The sequence below is a fragment of the Lathyrus oleraceus genome, chromosome 6, assembly GCF_024323335.1.
Source record: "Lathyrus oleraceus cultivar Zhongwan6 chromosome 6, CAAS_Psat_ZW6_1.0, whole genome shotgun sequence".
Taxonomy (NCBI): Eukaryota; Viridiplantae; Streptophyta; class Magnoliopsida; order Fabales; family Fabaceae; genus Lathyrus; species Lathyrus oleraceus.
In genome coordinates this window covers 54,656,216-54,674,769 of record NC_066584.1, presented here as the reverse complement: position 1 = coordinate 54,674,769, position 18,554 = coordinate 54,656,216, and the positions used below count along the sequence as shown (strand labels likewise).

At 39.5% G+C, this 18,554-nt stretch overlaps 1 protein-coding gene across 1 annotated transcript; it reads right to left on the bottom strand.

The window, feature by feature from the left end:
* Positions 1–15,605: 15,605 nt before the first annotated feature.
* LOC127093979 (uncharacterized) lies at positions 15,606–17,452 on the bottom strand. The gene is made up of 3 exons (XM_051032864.1): positions 17,296–17,452; positions 16,996–17,106; positions 15,606–16,912 (listed from the first exon to the last, which is right to left on the bottom strand). Exons 1-3 carry the CDS (start codon positions 17,450–17,452, stop codon positions 15,606–15,608), a joined length of 1,575 nt encoding a protein of 524 aa, XP_050888821.1.
* Positions 17,453–18,554: the final 1,102 nt, after the last annotated feature.

Below are 18,554 nucleotides of genomic sequence, written 5' to 3'. Positions count from 1 at the left end.
TGTTTATACATTCATATACATATTAAACCCATGGGCGAAAAACCTAATGAAATTCATCCATCATACCTCATACATTCAGAGTATTCAACTTCAAAGCAAAAGGTAATGGGAATAAAGGCAAACCTGATTGGAGAGCTTGATTGAAATTGAGTTGCACCCGTGAGGTTTACAAAACAATCTTCAGGGTTTATGTGAGGCAGAGGTGATTCTGTGTAGTTGAGTTCCCTTCGGGGTTTGGAGGCTGCACTGAACTCCGTTAGGTCTTCTCTCACTATCTTTTTCCTCAGGGTTTTGTTCCAAGGAAACCTCAGAGTATTTTGCTTCTCTTCCTTCTTCTCCTCCTCTGTGTGGCTTTTGTTTCAATGAAACTCTAGTATTTATAGGCTAATATTGGTAGCTTAGTGGGCTTTTGAGAAAGGTCCAAGTCCAGGATTTTTTATTATTTATTTTTATTATTATTTTTTTTGTAAAATTTTTTTTTCGGATCTAATTCTGATTGACATGATGAAATGCAATATGAAATGCTAAATGAATGCATGAATGAGGAGGGCAAATTTTTGGGTGTTACACAAGTTACTCTTCAAACAAAGTAATTTTCTTTTGTTTTTTTCATTCTGCACAAAACCCTACGTTCTGCCCAAGACGTAGTGGTTCATTGTAGGGCCTCATCATGTGTTTTTCAATGATTATCATTAATAAAGGACGTTTTGCAAACAATTTTGTGATCCCTGTCTTTCTATTTTTGTTTTCATTTTTCAAAAAAATAAAAAATGGCAATGTTTTTGTTTTTTGTGACTTTCTTGAACTCTTTTTCTAAAACAAAGCATTAAACATGCAGAAGTGATCTCACCGAATCCACTATGAACAGTTCTGTTATGGCTCAGTATGATTTCAATAATCCCATCTACCAAGCTGAAGAGGAGAGTGAGGAAGACTGTGAACTCCCTAAAGAATTGGTTAGATTGCTGAAGCAAGAGGAAAGGGTCATCCAACCTCATCAGGAGGAGTTGGAGATTGTGAATCTTGGTACTGAGGACGCCAGAAGAGATATCAAGATCGGGTCTGCTTTGAAGACAGAGGTCAAGAGCAGGTTGATTGAGATGCTGAGAGAGTATGTGGAGATATTCGCCTGGTCTTATCAAGATATGCCTGGGTTGGATACTGATATTGTGGTGCATAGACTACCTCTCAGAGAAGATTGTCCTTCGGTCAAGCAGAAGCTTCGCAGAACCAGTCCCGATATGGCTGTTAAGATCAAAGAAGAGGTTCAGAAGCAATTCGATGCTGGTTTCTTGTCAGTGACGACTTATCCCCCGTGGGTGGCCAACATCGTTCCCGTGCCGAAGAAAGATGGCAAAGTCAGAATGTGTGTCGATTACCGGGATTTGAACAGAGCAAGTCCAAAAGATGATTTCCCATTACCTCACATTGATGTATTGGTGGATAATACGGCTCAATCCTCGGTTTTCTCTTTCATGGATGGTTTCTCGGGCTATAATCAGATTAAGATGGCGCCAGAGGACATGGAAAAGACGACATTCATTACACCTTGGGGCACGTTCTGCTATAAGGTGATGCTATTTGGGCTGAAGAACGCCGATGCTACCTATCAGAGGGCTATGACGACTCTCTTTCATGACATGATGCACAAAGAGATTGAAGTGTACGTGGATGATATGATTGCGAAGTCGCAGACAGAAGAGGAGCACTTGGTTAATTTGCAGAAGTTGTTTGACAGGTTGAGAAAGTTTAAACTGAGGCTGAACCCGAACAAGTGTACGTTTGGGGTGAGATCTGGGAAGCTGTTAGGCTTCATTGTCAGTGAGAAAGGGATTGAGGTTGATCCAGCGAAAGTCAAAGATATTCAAGAAATGCCTGAACCGAAAACAGAAAAGCAGGTTCGTGGGTTTTTAGGGAGATTGAACTACATTGCACGGTTTGTGTCTCACCTAACTGCCACGTGTGAACCGATATTCAAATTGCTCAGAAAGAACCAAGCAATCAGGTGGAATGATGACTGTTAGAAAGCTTTTGACAAGATAAAAGAGTACTTACAGAAACCTCCAATCCTTATTCCTCCAGTTCCTGGGAGACCACTGATAATGTACCTGTCAGTGACTGAGAATTCGATGGGGTGTGTATTGGGACAGCATGACGAGTCTGGTCGAAAAGAGCATGCCATATACTACCTTAGCAAAAAGTTTACCGACTGTGAAATCAAATATTCACAGCTTGAGAAAACTTGCTGTGCTTTGGCCTGGGCTGCTCGCCGACTGAGGCAGTATATGTTGAACCGTACTACCTTGTTGATTTCTAAGATGGATCCAGTGAAATACATCTTTGAGAAGCCGGCTCTCACCGGACGTGTTGCCCGTTGGCAGATGATTTTAACTGAGTATGATATCCAGTACACGTCACAGAAGGCCATCAAAGGTAGTATTCTGTCAGACTACCTTGCCGAGCAACCGATCGATGATTATCAGCCGATGATGTTTGAATTCCCTGATGAAGACATCATGTATCTTAAGATGAAAGATTGTGAAGAGCCTCTTGTCGAGGAAGGACCGGATCCTGATGACAAATGGACACTGATGTTTGATGGGGCTGTGAATATGAATGGCAATGGTGTTGGTGCAGTGCTTATCAATCCAAAAGGGGCTCATATACCTTTTTCTGCTAGATTGACTTTTGACGTCACCAACAACGAAGCTGAGTATGAGGCTTGTATCATGGGGATAGAAGAAGCCATTGATTTAAGGATCAAAACGCTTGACATTTTCGGAGATTCCGCTCTAGTAATCAATCAGGTCAATGGAGATTGGAATACGAACCAGCCGCATTTGATTCCGTATAGAGATTACACCATAAGAATACTGACGTTCTTCAAAAAGGTGAAGTTGTATCATGTCCCCCGGGATGAGAATCAAATGGCTGATGCTTTGGCTACTTTGTCGTCTATGATCAAAGTTCATTGGTGGAATCATGTGCCACATGTTGCGGTGAATCGACTCGAGAGGCCTGCGTATGTGTTTGCAGCTGAGTCTGTTGTTGATGAGAAGCCGTGGTACTATGATATCAAGAACTTCCACAAGAGCCAGGAGTATCCTGAAGGTGCGTCAAAGAATGACAAGAAAACCCTGAGAAGGCTAGCTGGAAGCTTTTATTTGAATCAGGATGATGTGCTGTATAAGAGGAATTTCGACATGGTTCTGCTCAGATGCGTGGATAGACACGAAGCAGACATGTTGATGCAAGAAGTGCATGAAGGTTCGTTTGGTACCCATGCTGGTGGTCATGCAATGTCGAAGAAATTGTTGAGAGTCGGTTATTACTTGATGACTATGGAATCCGATTGTTTCAAGTACGCTCGGAAGTGCCATAAGTGTCAGATCTATGCTGATAAGGTGCATGTACCACCAAGCCCTCTGAATGTCATGAACTCGCCTTGGCCGTTTGCCATGTGGGGCATTGACATGATTGGGAAGATTGAGCCCACCGCTTCCAATGGACATCGCTTCATCCTGGTTGCGATTGACTACTTCACCAAGTGGGTGGAAGCAGCTTCCTATGCTAACGTGACCAAACAAGTGGTTGCCCGGTTCATCAAGAAGGAAATCATCTGTCGTTATGGGGTTCCTGAGAGAATCATCACTGATAATGGTTCGAATCTCAATAACAAGATGATGAAAGAGCTTTGTAAAGATTTCAAGATTGAACATCACAATTCTTCCCCTTACAGACCGAAGATGAATGGTGCTGTAGAGGCGGCAAACAAGAATATCAAGAAGATTGTGCAGAAGATGGTCGTGACGTACAAAGATTGGCATGAGATGCTGCCTTTCGCTTTGCATGGGTACCGTACTTCGGTACGTACGTCGACCGGGGCAACCCCGTACTCCCTCGTGTATGGTATGGAAGCTGTCCTACCTGTTGAAGTGGAGATCCCTTCTCTGAGGGTTTTGTTAGATGTCAAGCTTGACGAAGCCGAGTGGATTCGAACAAGGTTTAACGAGTTAAGCCTTATCGAAGAGAGACGGCTAGCAGCTGTTTGCCATGGGCAGTTGTATCAGAGAAGGATGAAGAGAGCCTTTGATCAGAAAGTGCGTCCTCAAAGCTATCAGATCGGTGATCTAGTTTTGAAGAGGATCCTTCCTCCCGGTACAGATAACAGAGGCAAGTGGACCCCTAATTATGAAGGTCCATATGTTGTGAAGAAGGTCTTCTCCGGTGGAGCCTTGATGCTTACAACTATGGATGGTGAAGATTTTCCGTCCCCTGTTAACTCAGATGTAGTCAAAAAATACTTCGCGTAAATTGACCCGCTGGACAAAAAGAATAAAAGAGTCCAGGCAAAAAAGGGCATCCCGGCGAACCAAAAAACAGAAAGAAAAGGTTCAGGCAAAAATTAGGGATAAAAAATGAAAAGAATTTGTACACCCGGTAAGTCGAAAACCCGTAAGGGCGGCTTAGGCAAAAATGGGTATCCCGGTGGATTGAAAACCCGAAAGGGCGATCCAGGCAAAAGAGGGATTAAAGCGAAGACTACAGTCTGAGTTATTTGTACTTCACCGCGCTTCGTCGTCTGCCATCTCTAAAGATGTGATCGGTCCAGTCATTCTTCTTAGAAAGCAAGGAAGTTTGGAGGAAAACTGATGATCTGTGAGTTATAACAGAATTGGGAAATAATGGATGCCGTGTTCACATTGCCATTAGGATAGATTTTTCCTTTTGTGCGCAATTACCTCTTTCTAGGAATTGCTTCCCCGTGTATTCGCCTTTTCAGGCCCATTTTCAATCAATAAAAGTTGTTATTCAGATAAATAGCTCTCTTGTTTTTATTTTACTGTTTTGTTGGCAAAAACGTCCGAATTTTTGATAAACATTGCATATAAAAGCATGAAGGCTAAACAATAACGTGCAGAAAGATACAACATTTGAAAATCATTTTGAATGTTGAGGACACTTGAGCGTATCTTGTCCATGCAACCCCTGGGGGCATGTATGTTGTGCTGTTTTGCAGGTTGTCATCTGTGAGGATTCCCCAGCAGATGTTTCCCCAGTTGAGTTCCCCACTGAGTCGGAAGGATGTTGTATCTCCAGCGGAGGTATCAATGGAGTCGCTCTATTCCCCAGCAGTCTGGTTTTGAAGTATTGATATCCCCAGCGTGGTCGCGAGTGCTTATCCCCAGCAGGGTTATGGATGTCTATATCCAGTATGGTATGACATATTACTTTCCCTACCAGAGTTTTATTTTTCCTCAGCAGAATAGTGAATGCCTGTCCCTGTCAGGATTGTGAAGTTTTTCCCTAGAAGATCTCCCGAGCAGAGGTTTGTGTTGATGGTTTTCCCCAGCAGGTTCCCCAAGTGGATCAGGTTCGATGATTTATCTCCAGCAGAGTTTTATCCTACCTGTGGATTGGCAGCTCTCCCCAGTGAAGTCGCCTTGTGTAGTTCCTCAGCAAAGTCGCATTGTTTGTTCCCCGAGCGGAGTCCCCGAGTGGATTGGGATCCTGTCCCCAGCAACAGTTTTATTTCTCCAGCTGAGTGAGAAGTCGGTGCTCTCCCCGCAAAGCATTCCCCAAGCAGGGTCTCCCCACAGAGTTGTAGTATATGATCAGTTGGCTCCCCAGCCGGAGTTCATCATTTTGCATTTGGCATGTAGTAATCATTGCATCCTCAAATCGCGTAGCATTTCCATTCAATATGGAGCATTACGCCATAGAAAATTCAAACATATGCATTCATGTGTTGAAACCCAATCAGACCATATCCCTGGCAGAGGCAGGTCGTTGTTCAAACATCTGTACAACACGTTTGCTACAGTTGCTTCTGACAGCATTCAGGATTGATATTTCCCCCAGAGAAGTTCATTTCCGTTCCCACAGTGAAAGGAAAGTTTGACTCCCCAGTGAGATCCCCAGCAAGAGTTTAGCCTTGTCTTGACATATGTAGATGTCATCTTGTGATACTGGTAAGTGTCATGTCAGCACCCGCGTGTGTTATTTCTTTGGTGTCGGTAAACACCATTCTTTCGGTGGCGATAAACAATCGAGTCCCACCCAGTCATCGGTAAATGTGTGGTCTTCTTTTGATGTCGGTAAACATCATCTTTCGATGTTCGTAATACCCTTATCCCTCCCCAGTAGGGTTACCTCTCCGTTGGTTTCGATAAACGTCGAGTTTTTCCTAGTTGTCCGTTGACATCTAGTTGTATCTTCCCCAGTAGGGTCTCCTTCTCCGTTGGTGTCGATAAACGTCGAGCTTCTCCCGTTCGTCCGTTGACGTCTGGTCGAGTCTTTCCCATTCATCCGTTGATGTCTGGTCTCCTTCTACGTTGGTGTCGATAAATGTCGAGCTTCTCCTTCTCCGTTGGTGTCGATAAACGTCGAGCTTCTCCTTCTCCGTTGGTGTCGATAAACGTCGAGCTTCTCCCGTTCGTCCGTTGACGTCTGGTCGAGTCTTTCCCATTCATCCGTTGATGTCTGGTCTCCTTCTCCGTTGGTGTAGATAAACGTCGAGCTTCTCCTTCTCCGTTGGTGTCGATAAACGTCGAGCTTCTCCTTCTCCGTTGGTGTCGATAAACGTCGAGCTTCTCCCTTTCGTCCGTTGACGTCTGGTCGAGTCTTCCATTCATCCGTTGATGTCTGTTCACCTCTCCGTTGGTTTCGATAAACGTTGAGTTTTTCCCATTTCGTCCAATGACGTCTGGTTGTATCCCTTTCTTTCCATTCATCCGTTGATGTCTGTTCACCTCTCCGTTGGTTTTGGTAAACATCGAGTTTTTCCTAGTTGTCCGTTGACATTTAGATGTATTTTCCCCAGTCATCCGTTGATGTCTGTTACCTCTCCGTTGGTTTCGATAAACGTCGAGTTTTTCCTGGTCGTCCGTTGACGTCTAGTTGTGATTTCTATTCCCATTCATCGTCTTTAGATGTCTGGATGTGACTGTACCTTTGAGAAAAATCAAAATCCCCAGTAATAAACATCAGATCCCAGTGGAAGCGTCCGTTGGTGAATTTTACTTTCTTGGATCCCCTCAGAGTGCAAATTTCTACGGTTCTTTGGTATTCAATCCCTGTTTACCCTGAAGGTCTGACAGCCGTTGCTCTCATCCATTCGGGTTCCCAGTTGATTGAATAGGGGCAGCTGTAGCACCTCAAATTTTCACCTCCCATTTTGTACATACATTTTCATTTTAGGTCATTAACATTTGCATTGTTCATTGCATAGTCTACCAAGTCATCAGTCAAGACTGGTCAGGAGATCCAGTTGTGCAAGCAAGCAAGTGCATTTCCTATTGAAGCAAATCCCTAGGGTTGGGATATTGTGTTCATGGGACCTAGGGATCATTTTGAAGTGGTTTGGCCAAAGGTTGGATGTTCAGAGATCATCAGTCAAGATGCAATTCATCTGAAACCCTAGAAAGTCAACCAAAGTCAACTGTCAATTCAATCATGGATTTGAAGGTGGGAGATGGTTAGAGAGGCCTCATTCATGTCCATACAAGTCTCATTTGACATTTCAAACATCAACATTGAAGAATTTGAGGTCAGATGAAAAGTTTCCAAAAATAGTAAGTGACCTGTAATTTGAAATTGCCAAAAATGGAAAGGTTTTCTCCTCAAGATTACATCATCAAGCAAGCTTCAAATGAAATTTTGTCCAACATTAAAGTTGAATATCTTGTTCTCCCCTTTCCAAAAAGTCCAAGAACATGAATTTCTCATGTATGGTTGAGAAGATATGGATCAATCATGGTCAATGGAATTTGAACTTCAAGAATGCATAACTTTCAAACCATAAGGCCAAATGAGATGGTTCTTTTTGCAACATTTCTCTCTTGACATGAACTATCCAATTCATGCATCATAAGCCATGCATTTTGATCACAAATTTTTTTGCATTTTCATTTGAATTTTGGAGGGAAATTTCCAATTTGAAAATGGTGCATTGTTTTTACATTTTAACACTTGCCTTGGCTCTAAAACAACATTTGAAAGGATTTTCAAACCAGAATCGTGCACTGTTCCATTGGCATGCATGCATAAGGGGTGAATTTGCAAATTGGCATTACACCTTCAATTTCACTAATCCATTTGCATTGCTTAATTGTGATTAACAAACTTGATTAGCAGATGATATATAAGGAAAATCATAACAGAAAATGAGATTAACACATCATAATTTCCAGATCTGAAAAATCTCTTCAAACTTTTTCTCTCACTTTTCATCAATTTCTTTCACATACATTGCTTTGTTCTTGATTGGTTCATCATACACAAGCATAATTGAGCACTTTGGAAGCAAGATTCATCAAGTTTCATCAAGATTCGAAGCTGTTGAAGTTCAAACTCATCCATGGCAGTTGGAGTTTCTGGCCAAATCGTGCAAGGTTAAGCATCGAGCATTCCTCCATTCCATCATATAAGAGCTAAGGATCGACTGTTTCTGCCTTTGAAGACCTGAATCCATTGATTTCACTTCTGCATCTCTTTGAAGGTTAGAATTCGAATGTCATGATTCATGAAATTGTTGTGTGCTTATGATATATCTTTGAACGTGGAGCATGCTGAGCTTTAGATCCATGATTTTCATGAAGAAATGAAGTAGTTATGTTGATTCTAAGTTTGACACATGAAAATGTATGGCTTCGAATCTTTTGATACATGTTGATTTAGAACAAATTAAGTGTGGCATGTTGATGTATGTTGAAAGATGAGTCCAATGATATAAGTAGTTTGAATTTCTGTGCACATGTGTTCTTGAGCTCAAGAACACGATGAATGTTGATGAAGAAGCTAGGGCTTTTGTTTCCAGAATGCTGTAGATCTTTCCCGGCGCAGTTTGCATGAGTTTGGTTGTTAGTGAGCATGCATTGGTCCACGCTGGCAGTTACATGGCAGAATGATAGGTTCACGTTGCTTTACCATGCCACGCAGATTAAATGAAACGGTGCGTTTCATTAGGAAACGCGCCACTTTCAAATGTTAACTCTGTTCGATCCCTGGCTCGTGACTTTTCCAAATATGCCTTGCCTTTTATTTCATTTCCTTCATCCATGTTCATACATGCCATTTCATGTGTTTCTAATTTTTTTTCTTCACTTTGAAAATTCATAAATAAATAATGGATGATCCAAATGGCATGGGAATTTTTGCATTGTTCTCCTCATGATGTCTAGTTTTGTTTTGACTATTTTTACACAATTTGTGCCTGGATGAAAAATGTTTTGGCCTAGGGATTGTTCACATGTGTGTTTTCTTGACTTACCTTGCCATATGCTTTGTGAAATGATGAGTTTTCGTCCAATGATTGTGAAATTTGGTATGCTTAAATTAGACATCTTGCTGGTCATTTTAGTGTTGAGTTTGCATTTTTAGCATTTATGGTTGTTGAGATATGATCTGGTTAATGTAGGTGTGACAATGTGTGTCACACCATTGCTTGCTCAATTTGATGATTTTCTTTGCCTTGCCAAATGAACTCTAAATGATGTGATTTTTTGTATGATGCTTTCTATGCATGCTATGAATGATCATGAATTTTTGTGGAATTTTTAGATTCATTTCTGATTTGTTTGAGATTTCTCTTTCTGGATTGCCATTTGTGGACTTTTGAATAGTCATGAACTTTCATGCTTTGTGAAATGCTGGTTGTGTATCCTATGAATGTGAAATTTTGCACATTGTTTCTAGACACATTGAAGTTTATTGTGGCTTTAGTTTGAGGTCTTTACCATGTACCAATTCTGTTTTAGGCTTGTGCTAAGTTGATGTAGCATTTTGTGTCTCAATTGAGCTTGTTTGTGCTTGCCTTGCCTTATGGAATTTTATTGCCATGCTTAAACTTGTCCAAATGCCTTGATTTTTGGTGTGTTGATCATGTGATGTGTTCTGTTTAGCCATGATTTTTCTTGTGATTTATTGAATCATTTTGGAATTAATGTGGATTTGTTCATTTTGTTGCCTCAATGTGGTTTCAATTTGCATGCCTTGCCATGATTGATTTGTGAAATGAATTTGGTTGATGCTATGGACATGAGACCTTTTGGATGATGTTCTTAATTGATTGAAGTTTGATTCATGTCAAATTTCATGTTCTATTTTGGATTATTTCTCCATCTTTGACCCTAGGCCTTGTCCTAGTGGTTTGTGCTTATGTTTGAGTTTTGTTTTCAGGTTAAGAAGCACATGGCCATAAGAGGATTGATTCATTTGCTTGAGTTGGATTATTTGGTTGATGTTGACTAATCTTGATTTGTTTTGTAGGTGGCTCTTAGCTCATTTGAGTTGAGCTTATGCCTTGCATCTTGTTGCATTGCTTGTTTGATTGTGTACAGTTGACTGTGGACTATTAACTGTCTGTTTGATTTTTTGAGTTGTATACTGATTGAGTTGGATTGTTTTCAGGTACACTAGTTGCTTAAGTTCATTGTGAACTTGTTTTTGCTTTGCTTGGTTGCTTAAGCATTAAGGTATAACTCACTGACTTCATGTAGTCTAGAAGACATGTCCTGTTACTTGGGCAGGCACCTGTCTGAAGTCCTCCTTAAGAGGCAATGCTTGTGTTTGTTTATCTTTGTGCCAAGCAGGAAAAGACCTTTGATAAGGCAATTGGCAGATAAAAGAGATGTGTAATCCATCTCCTGCTAGTCAGTGTGTCATCCCTTTGCTCACATTACATGTTGATGCATTGTGGATATTAACCTAAGATCATTGTTGAGTCAGTCACATGTGGATAGAAGAGTTCTTGCTTTCTGAACTCCCACACCTTCTATTTGAGTCAAGCTCTCCCAAGCCAGGGATAAGAGCTGTGAGGCACACCCCTCACTTCCCATTTCATCTGCTTCACCCTAACTCTCAATGTTAGGGTTAAGAGCTAACTACACCCGATTCCAGTTGGCTTGTGTTTCACATCCTAGCCTTGTGTGAGCCCACTTTGTTTGTATATAGTGTGTGCTATTTGTGTGATTGTTTACTTTGCTTGTGCTGTTTAGGTTTAGCTTGCTCCCTGTGCAAGTTAGATAGAAACCTTAACCTAGGACCATGGTGAATTTGCATGATAACTATTAGGCTCGAGTTAGTCTCCCTTCTAGTATATCATTTCCCAGTCTCTGGTTAGGTTAGAGGTCCTTTGTCCCTGCGTAGGGGAACTACGTCGCCCTGATCCTCATACCAGATGAGGTACGTAGGCAGGAGATGAGCTGATCTCTCTGGGCGCCCTTTTTTTTTTCAACCCCTTTGTGTGTGTAGGAGTCTGACGTAAGTCCAGCGATCGGCAGTTGGTTTCCTGTGTCTTGTTTGCTTGTTGGAGTCTGACGTAAGTCCAGCGATTGGCAGTTGGTTTCCTGTGTGTGTTTGTTGGTTCGGAGTCTGATGTAAGTCCAGCGATTGGCCTTCGGTTTCCATGTTTAGATGTTTGTGTGGAGTCTGACATAAGTCCAGCGATTGGCAGTCGGTTTCCTGTGTGGTCTTGTTTGGCGTGCGTTAGCCGAGCTACGAGTGCTCTGATTCTTCTTTAGTCCGAGAAGATACGTATGCATAGGATGCGATATCCTAGCGAGCACATTTCCCCCGTCCCGAACTACGTCGACTCTGATGTCTGTGCCTGACAGACTACGTAGGCCCAGGATGCGATATCCTGCCGAGTTAGTTTCTCTTGTTTTCCTGTGTCTCTTTTCAGCCGGTGCGTGATGTTTGAGCAGTTTTAGCAACCTTTATTCTTCCTTTTGTGCGTGGATCCCGTCGAGTACGACGGATGCGTAGGGGTGCTAATACCTTCCCTTCGCATAACCGACTCCCGATCCCATCTATCTCTGGTCGCGAGACCATGTCTTTTCCAGGTTTACTTCGAGCGTTTCCTTTCCCCCCTTTGGGATAAATAACGCACGGTGGCGGCTCTGTTGTTTCATTTTCCTGCCGGTTTTTCGCGTAATGCGACACACATTACCATGGTACGCTGACTTCGTCAATTACTTAGCAGCTAGGATGCTTCCGCCAGACTTGACCTACCAACAAAAGAAGAAATTATTCCACGATCTTAAACACTACTATTGGGATGAGCCTATACTTTTCAAGAGAGGCGGCGACGACATTTTCCGTCGATGTGTCCCAGAAGATGAGGTAGAAAACGTGATTTCCCACTGTCATTCTGCTCCCTATGGAGGACATGCAAGCACCTCGAAGACTTGCACTAAGATCTTGCAAGCCGGACTTTTTTGTCCTACTCTGTGGTAATATGTCCACATCGCAATCACAAACTACGACCGGTGTCAACGCACTGGCAACATATCTAGACGCGACGAAATGCCGCTTAAAGGCATTTTGGAAGTAGAAGTCTTCGATGTTTGGGGAATCGATTTTATGGGACCTTTCCCATCTTCTTTTGGTAACAAGTATATCCTTGTTGCAGTCGATTGCATATCAAAATGGATTGAGGCCATAGCCTCTCCAACGAACGACACACGTGTGGTAATTAGACTCTTTAAGCGAATAATCATCCCTAGATTCGGAGTGTCGAGACTTGTCATCAGTGATGGTGGATCCCATTTTATTTCAAGGATTTTTGAAAAGCTATTACTGAAATATGGAGTCCGATACCATGTAGCAACACCCTACCACCCACAGACGAGTGGGCAAGTAAAAGTCTCAAACCGAGAAATTAAACAAATCTTAGAAAAGACAGTTGCCACCTCTAGGAAAGATTGGTCCTCGAAATTACCAGAAGCCTTGTGGGCATATAGGACAGATTATAAGACCCCAATAGGAACCACGCCTTTTAAGCTAGTTTATGGAAAATCATGTCACCTGCCGGTAAAATTAGAACATAAAGCATACTGGGCCATTAAGACCCTTAATCTCAATTATACTGCCGCAGGCGAGAAAAGAATATTAGATATCCACGAACTAGAAGAACTTAGGCTAGACGCGTATGAGAATGCCCGAATCTATAAAGAAAGAACAAAAAAATGGCACGACAATCGCATATTAAGGAAAGAGTTTAAGGAAGGAGACAAAGTACTCCTGTTTAACTCCCGCCTCAGACTCTTTCCCGAAAACTTCATTCTAGATGGTTTGGTCCTTTGAAATTACTAATATCTTTCCGAATGGAGCAATACAGATAAAAGGAAAAACGAGCGAACCATTCATAGTAAATGGCCAATGTTTGAAACATTACCACAACATTGATAATAATGATTTCATTGCAAATCTTAAGCTTGCAGAGCCTCGGGCTCATTCGAAAGAATAACACCTATCCTATTTCTGTCGAGCTTACGACAATAAATAAAGCGCTTGGTGGGAGACAACCCACACTCTGTCTTTAACTATTTAATTTCATCATAAATTTTATAATTATTACTATTGCTTAATTTTCATTTCTTTGTTATTCTATTTATTTATCTTTCATAAAGTTAATCAGTAAATTTATGTATTATTGACCATTACTAACTTAATGTTATTATCTACTTGATTTTATCTAGCTACTGACTATCACAATGCAGCAAGTATATTACATGGATATAGTCTTCAGAGGCAGAGCTCAAAGGAGACATTTTGAGACTCTATTTCAGAGAGAAATGAAAATAACCATATACCCAGATGAACCAACCATGACCAAATTAGGTATAATAGACAGTGTTATGTTCCTAAATAACCAACTAGGTTGGGACACCTTTGCTATCAAGAGAAAGTTTAGTTCCATCACTAGGTTGACTCTAGAATTTCTAAGCTCCCTAGTGTACCTACCAAACCATGGTATGGGATTTAACAAAGACCTAATCACCTTTAGGTTGTTTGACAAAGACTATTGCTACACCCAAAGAGAAATGACTGAACTCCTAGGATGTCCTAATGGCCCTGATACCTTTACCATCACCTAGGAGGACATACTTGTGGACAATCAATTAGACCTCTTTTGGGGTAGCATCACTGGAAACAACCATCTCGAGTCGGACCTTATGCAATCAGAGAACATCCATAACCCTGCCATTCGTTACTTTCATAAGATCCTAGCCCACACCCTATTTGGAAAGGAAAAGAACAGAACCCTTGTGTCCAAAGATGAACTATTTATAATGTATTGTGCATCACAGGGCCAACCTGTTAACGCGGCTACATTCATGATAGCTAATCTATACCGTATAGCACAGGAAGACTATGGACCAATCTTAGTGGGAGGCTTAGTGACCATGATAGCGCATGCAATGGGACTACATTACCCAGTAGTCAGGGTTATACGACCTATGAACATCCGATTTTGTGTCAACACCGGTATCATTAGAAACCTAGGCCCGAATGTGTTTGAATTCTTCATTAACAGCCAATCAGTACACCTGTTTATCCTGCCAGACCCTAGGACGAGTGTACATGATAGGAACAACTGGCTTTATGATTTGGACGGACCACCACCCCAAATCCATGATCACCATGACAATTATCTCTTTGATGCTGAATCACATGCCCCAGTTATACCTGCTGCACCTCTTACCGATCATGCTGCTGCCATCGAAGCTATTAAGACAGATGTCGCCAATCTGAGAGGCGAGATGAGCACCCTCCGTGTGGAATTCCACGGCTTTATGGATGTAGTGACTGATCACACTGAATTACACCGCGTTTTTGACTCAGATTTCACATTTTTATTAGGTCTTTATTACTCCCTCCGTTTTTAATTATATGTCGTTTTGGAAAAAAAATTGTGCCAAAATATAAGTCGTTTTGTAATTTCTATGTAGAATTAATTTTTCTCTTCCTAAAATACCCCTAATTCATCTCTTTTTTCTATAATTTTCATAATTCAGTGAACCTTGTATTCCAATGCAGAGTGACATTATGAATATTGTTTTTCAATGCATCAGTCCAATTTTTATAGAAAAAGTCTTCCTCTCATAAAACTCTATTAATTTGTGATTTTTTCAAAATTCCTCTCTCTTAAGAATATAACTCCCAAATAAAACTCAGAAATATCTCTCCTCAACGTGAATTCTCAAGTTTTATATATTTTTCATTTTTTAATCCTTCTTCCTATCATAACAAAAAAATCCTTAAAAAAATTGGCAATGGAATATTCCAAAAATCCATCGATAGAAATAGTAGAAGATTTTATAGTTTCTGATAAGGTTACCGATAAAGAAAATGATGAAGATCCAATTTTTCAAGAAATCATACAAGACTCCGAGGATGAACAAGACGAAGAAGATCCCATTGATTTAAATATCCTTCCGAATAATGGATTGATAGATTTAAATAAATTTCTAGGCGAGGAAGATGAAACTTCAGATGAAGCAGAACGCAAAGAAGAATGGAAGAAGTTACGCAAGATATATCTTTCAAAATTTTATTAAAATTTAATATTGTTATAATTACCTTTGATTTGAAATGATTATTTTCATTTGAAGAGATTTTTAAAATCCTTATTTACTATAGTTACATTTCTGTAAGTCTTTATTCCATTGTTTTAGTTAATCAAGTGAATTAGAAGTACGTAATAATTTACTGTTTGGTTTAAAATATCCCATTATAAAGCAATTTTAAAAGGAATGAACATAACCCTTTACTTACTTTTTTCTGAATAACCCATTACAAATAGAGAAATTTTAAAATGGTTAATCATCAGCAACAATATCTAAATATCCCATAACATCTCGCACCAATTGGTTATCACATTTTAACCGTGTTGACAATTGATTTCTAGCTTCCAACATTTTTTTCTTCATATGTGGAATTTTATAGTTGTGGAAACCTCTTGCTTTCATATTTTCAATCATACATGATTGAAGTGTTAAAAATATATGATTTGATTTGGTAACTTCAAATTCTTGAAAAGACTTATCAACTGCACTCACAAGTTCATCAATAGAATTAGGAGACTCTCTATGTTGTAAGGCTTGTATTGAACTGAAAAAACCAAGATCTAAAACATTTAAATCGGGTGAATTTGGAGGTTGACACATTAATCGAATGTCAAATCCATCTTGTGTGGCTGCTAGACGAAATTCTTCATCTTCACAATGAAGGTGTGTTCTTGCGTTATCTTGCTGAATGAATATCGGATGACCGATTTCTTCTCTTGGCCATTTTTCTTTAATAGCGGGTAACACTTTCTGAATCAAAAATGTTCTCATAACATCTTTAGTAATTGACGTCATTGCTTTGGTCTCAAGTGTACCTGCAGGTCTATTTACACTAGATCTTCTAGCGGGCTCTTGTATGACAAAAGGATATACACCAATTAATCCGCTGAATGTTACGTTTTGTTGCAAATTAAATCTTGGCCTAGCTATGGCAACTAGAAACATAACTTTTGGTATAAAATTTTTACTTTTACAAGTACGATTGGGATCTTCTTCATCCTGTACCAAATAAAAATTTCTTGACTTTTCTTTCATATAAAACCATTTTTCGTCAATGTGAACAATGTTATACATTCCTTTAAAACTGGGATCATTATTATGTATGCTATCACTATCTAGCATATCAATGCAAAACTGTAATCTAGCTCTCTTATTTTCTTTTGTTAAATAAGGTTTGATAGAATTTGAATGTCTTCTTATTTCTCTCAACTTTAAAGATCTTACCAATGTGCTTCTACTTACTTCTAATGCGTGAGAAAGAGACCGAATAGAGGTTCTTTGCTTTAAAGGAATGTCACGCACTAGATTAAGGTCTATATGGACTCTTTTGCGTCCACAATTTCCTACATTTTTATGAGTCACATCAGCATGCACTCCTCTGTTCTCAGCAAGTTTCCAAATACGTTGTACTGTGCGTATATTAACTGAAAATAGAGAAGACACTAATTTGGTCACCCCTTTTTTTAATTTTCCATCAACATTTTTCTCTAATAAAGCCTCATATATAATCCTTCTCTCAGAATTCGACAACATCCTTCTCTGTGTGATTACTTCTGAATCTGTACATATGAGAAAACTAACATATTAATTACATTGATTAAAAAGAATAAATTTAAAAATATTAAAAGAGAAATTATGATACCAAATTCAGATTCAATGTTGACATGAATGTTATTTTCCACATCATTTTCTTCATTTTGTACGTTGTTGTTTTCCACATCATCATCATCAGCATTTTGTATGTTGTTGTTTTCTATAATAACACAGAGAAAATAGAAAAGCCATATACCATTAGAAAAAAAATGAAAAGGGTGAAAAAACACACAAAACTCACATGATAAGTAAGAAAAAAATAAACCAATTAAATTCTAGAGATTTTTTTTAAGGGTCATGAAGAAACAAACAAATAAGGTATAAAGAGCATGATAATTTTGTTACTTACCAATGGGGTCATGAGTATCTTCTTCCAAAGATATCTGAGATATGTGCATATTTGGAATGGTGTTAAGATCAATACTTTCTACAATGTTGATATTTAAATCGGGTAGATTAGGCACTATATTTGCATTTTGCTGATGAACATATTCTTCCTGTTCCATTGCAATAATATTGAGATCAATGTGATTTAAAGCTATTTTAATATCATAATACAAGGTGGGTTAGTCTAAATTTATAGAAAATGAATAATAAAAAAAAAGAAGTACAATGAAATATTTAGAGGGAAATTTGAAAAAAAAAATTAATGAAGAGCCATAAGAATTTGGAGGAAAAATTTTAACAAAAAAACATTTCTTAATTTTTTCTCCCAGAGTGCTTTAGCGTATCCTTTTGGTGAGTGATGGAAAAATGATGGATTTTAGTTTGGGAGGGAGAAAAATAAGGAATTAGTGTAGGATAGAAAAAGACACGTATAAATTTAATTAATTTAATGTTTTATTCATGGAATACATTGGAATAAATGCAATCTAGATATTCCATCAACAAACCATAATGATTAATCTGGTATATTTTGAAAGAAGTGATTTTGAGTATTTTTAAAAAGGATAATATTGGAATATCCTATAATATATTTACAAAATTAGCAAAAGTTAATAACTTCATTGGTATCTGTAAAAAGTCTAAAATGACTTATAAAAAAAACAGAGGGAGTATTATTTTGCTTGTGTTATGCTCTCTTTTATGTTGTTTTCAGGTATTTAGCTCTTTCGGGACCTTTTTAGAAGAAACGAAGCAAAAAGACCAAAAATTAGGGTTTTTCGGCAAATATTGTACACATGACGTTATGCATGACAACCGCTATAGGAGAAGCCATGACACATCAGCCCTCAACCAGGAGGAAACCACCACGATCCCATGAACTTTCCCATTCACACACATGGCGGGCGCCATGAAGGGGTGGCGGGTGCCACCTTTGCATTTCGCGTTTCCACTAAGGAGAAGTTGAAGGGCGTCATGGTCTTTGCATGCTGGTGAGTTCCTCTATAAATAGGTCGTTCTAGTTCATTTCCAAATCATCCAACTTAGTTTACAACACTAAGAATATATTATCATATGTAAAAGCGGTAATCTGTCACATCGAGGGGTTATCGCACCGTAGTGTAATTGAGTTGGAGCACTTTGATTTTGCTGTCGTCTTTATCTTCAAAGTCAAAGGTTTATTTTCCTTGTACCAGATTTAAAGATCCGTTTGGAGTAGGTTCT

What these genes read in the sequence shown, in the direction of transcription:
- LOC127093979 (XM_051032864.1), bottom strand. Translation starts at nt 17,452, where the DNA reads ATGGAACAGGAAGAATATGTTCATCAGCAAAATGCAAATATAGTGCCT. An exon ending in AGATACTCATGACCCCATTG is followed by an intron (nt 17,107 to 17,295) that starts GTAAGTAACAAA and finishes GTGTTATTATAG; the next exon opens with AAAACAACAACATACAAAAT. An exon ending in CAACATTGAATCTGAATTTG is followed by an intron (nt 16,913 to 16,995) that starts GTATCATAATTT and finishes TCATATGTACAG; the next exon opens with ATTCAGAAGTAATCACACAG.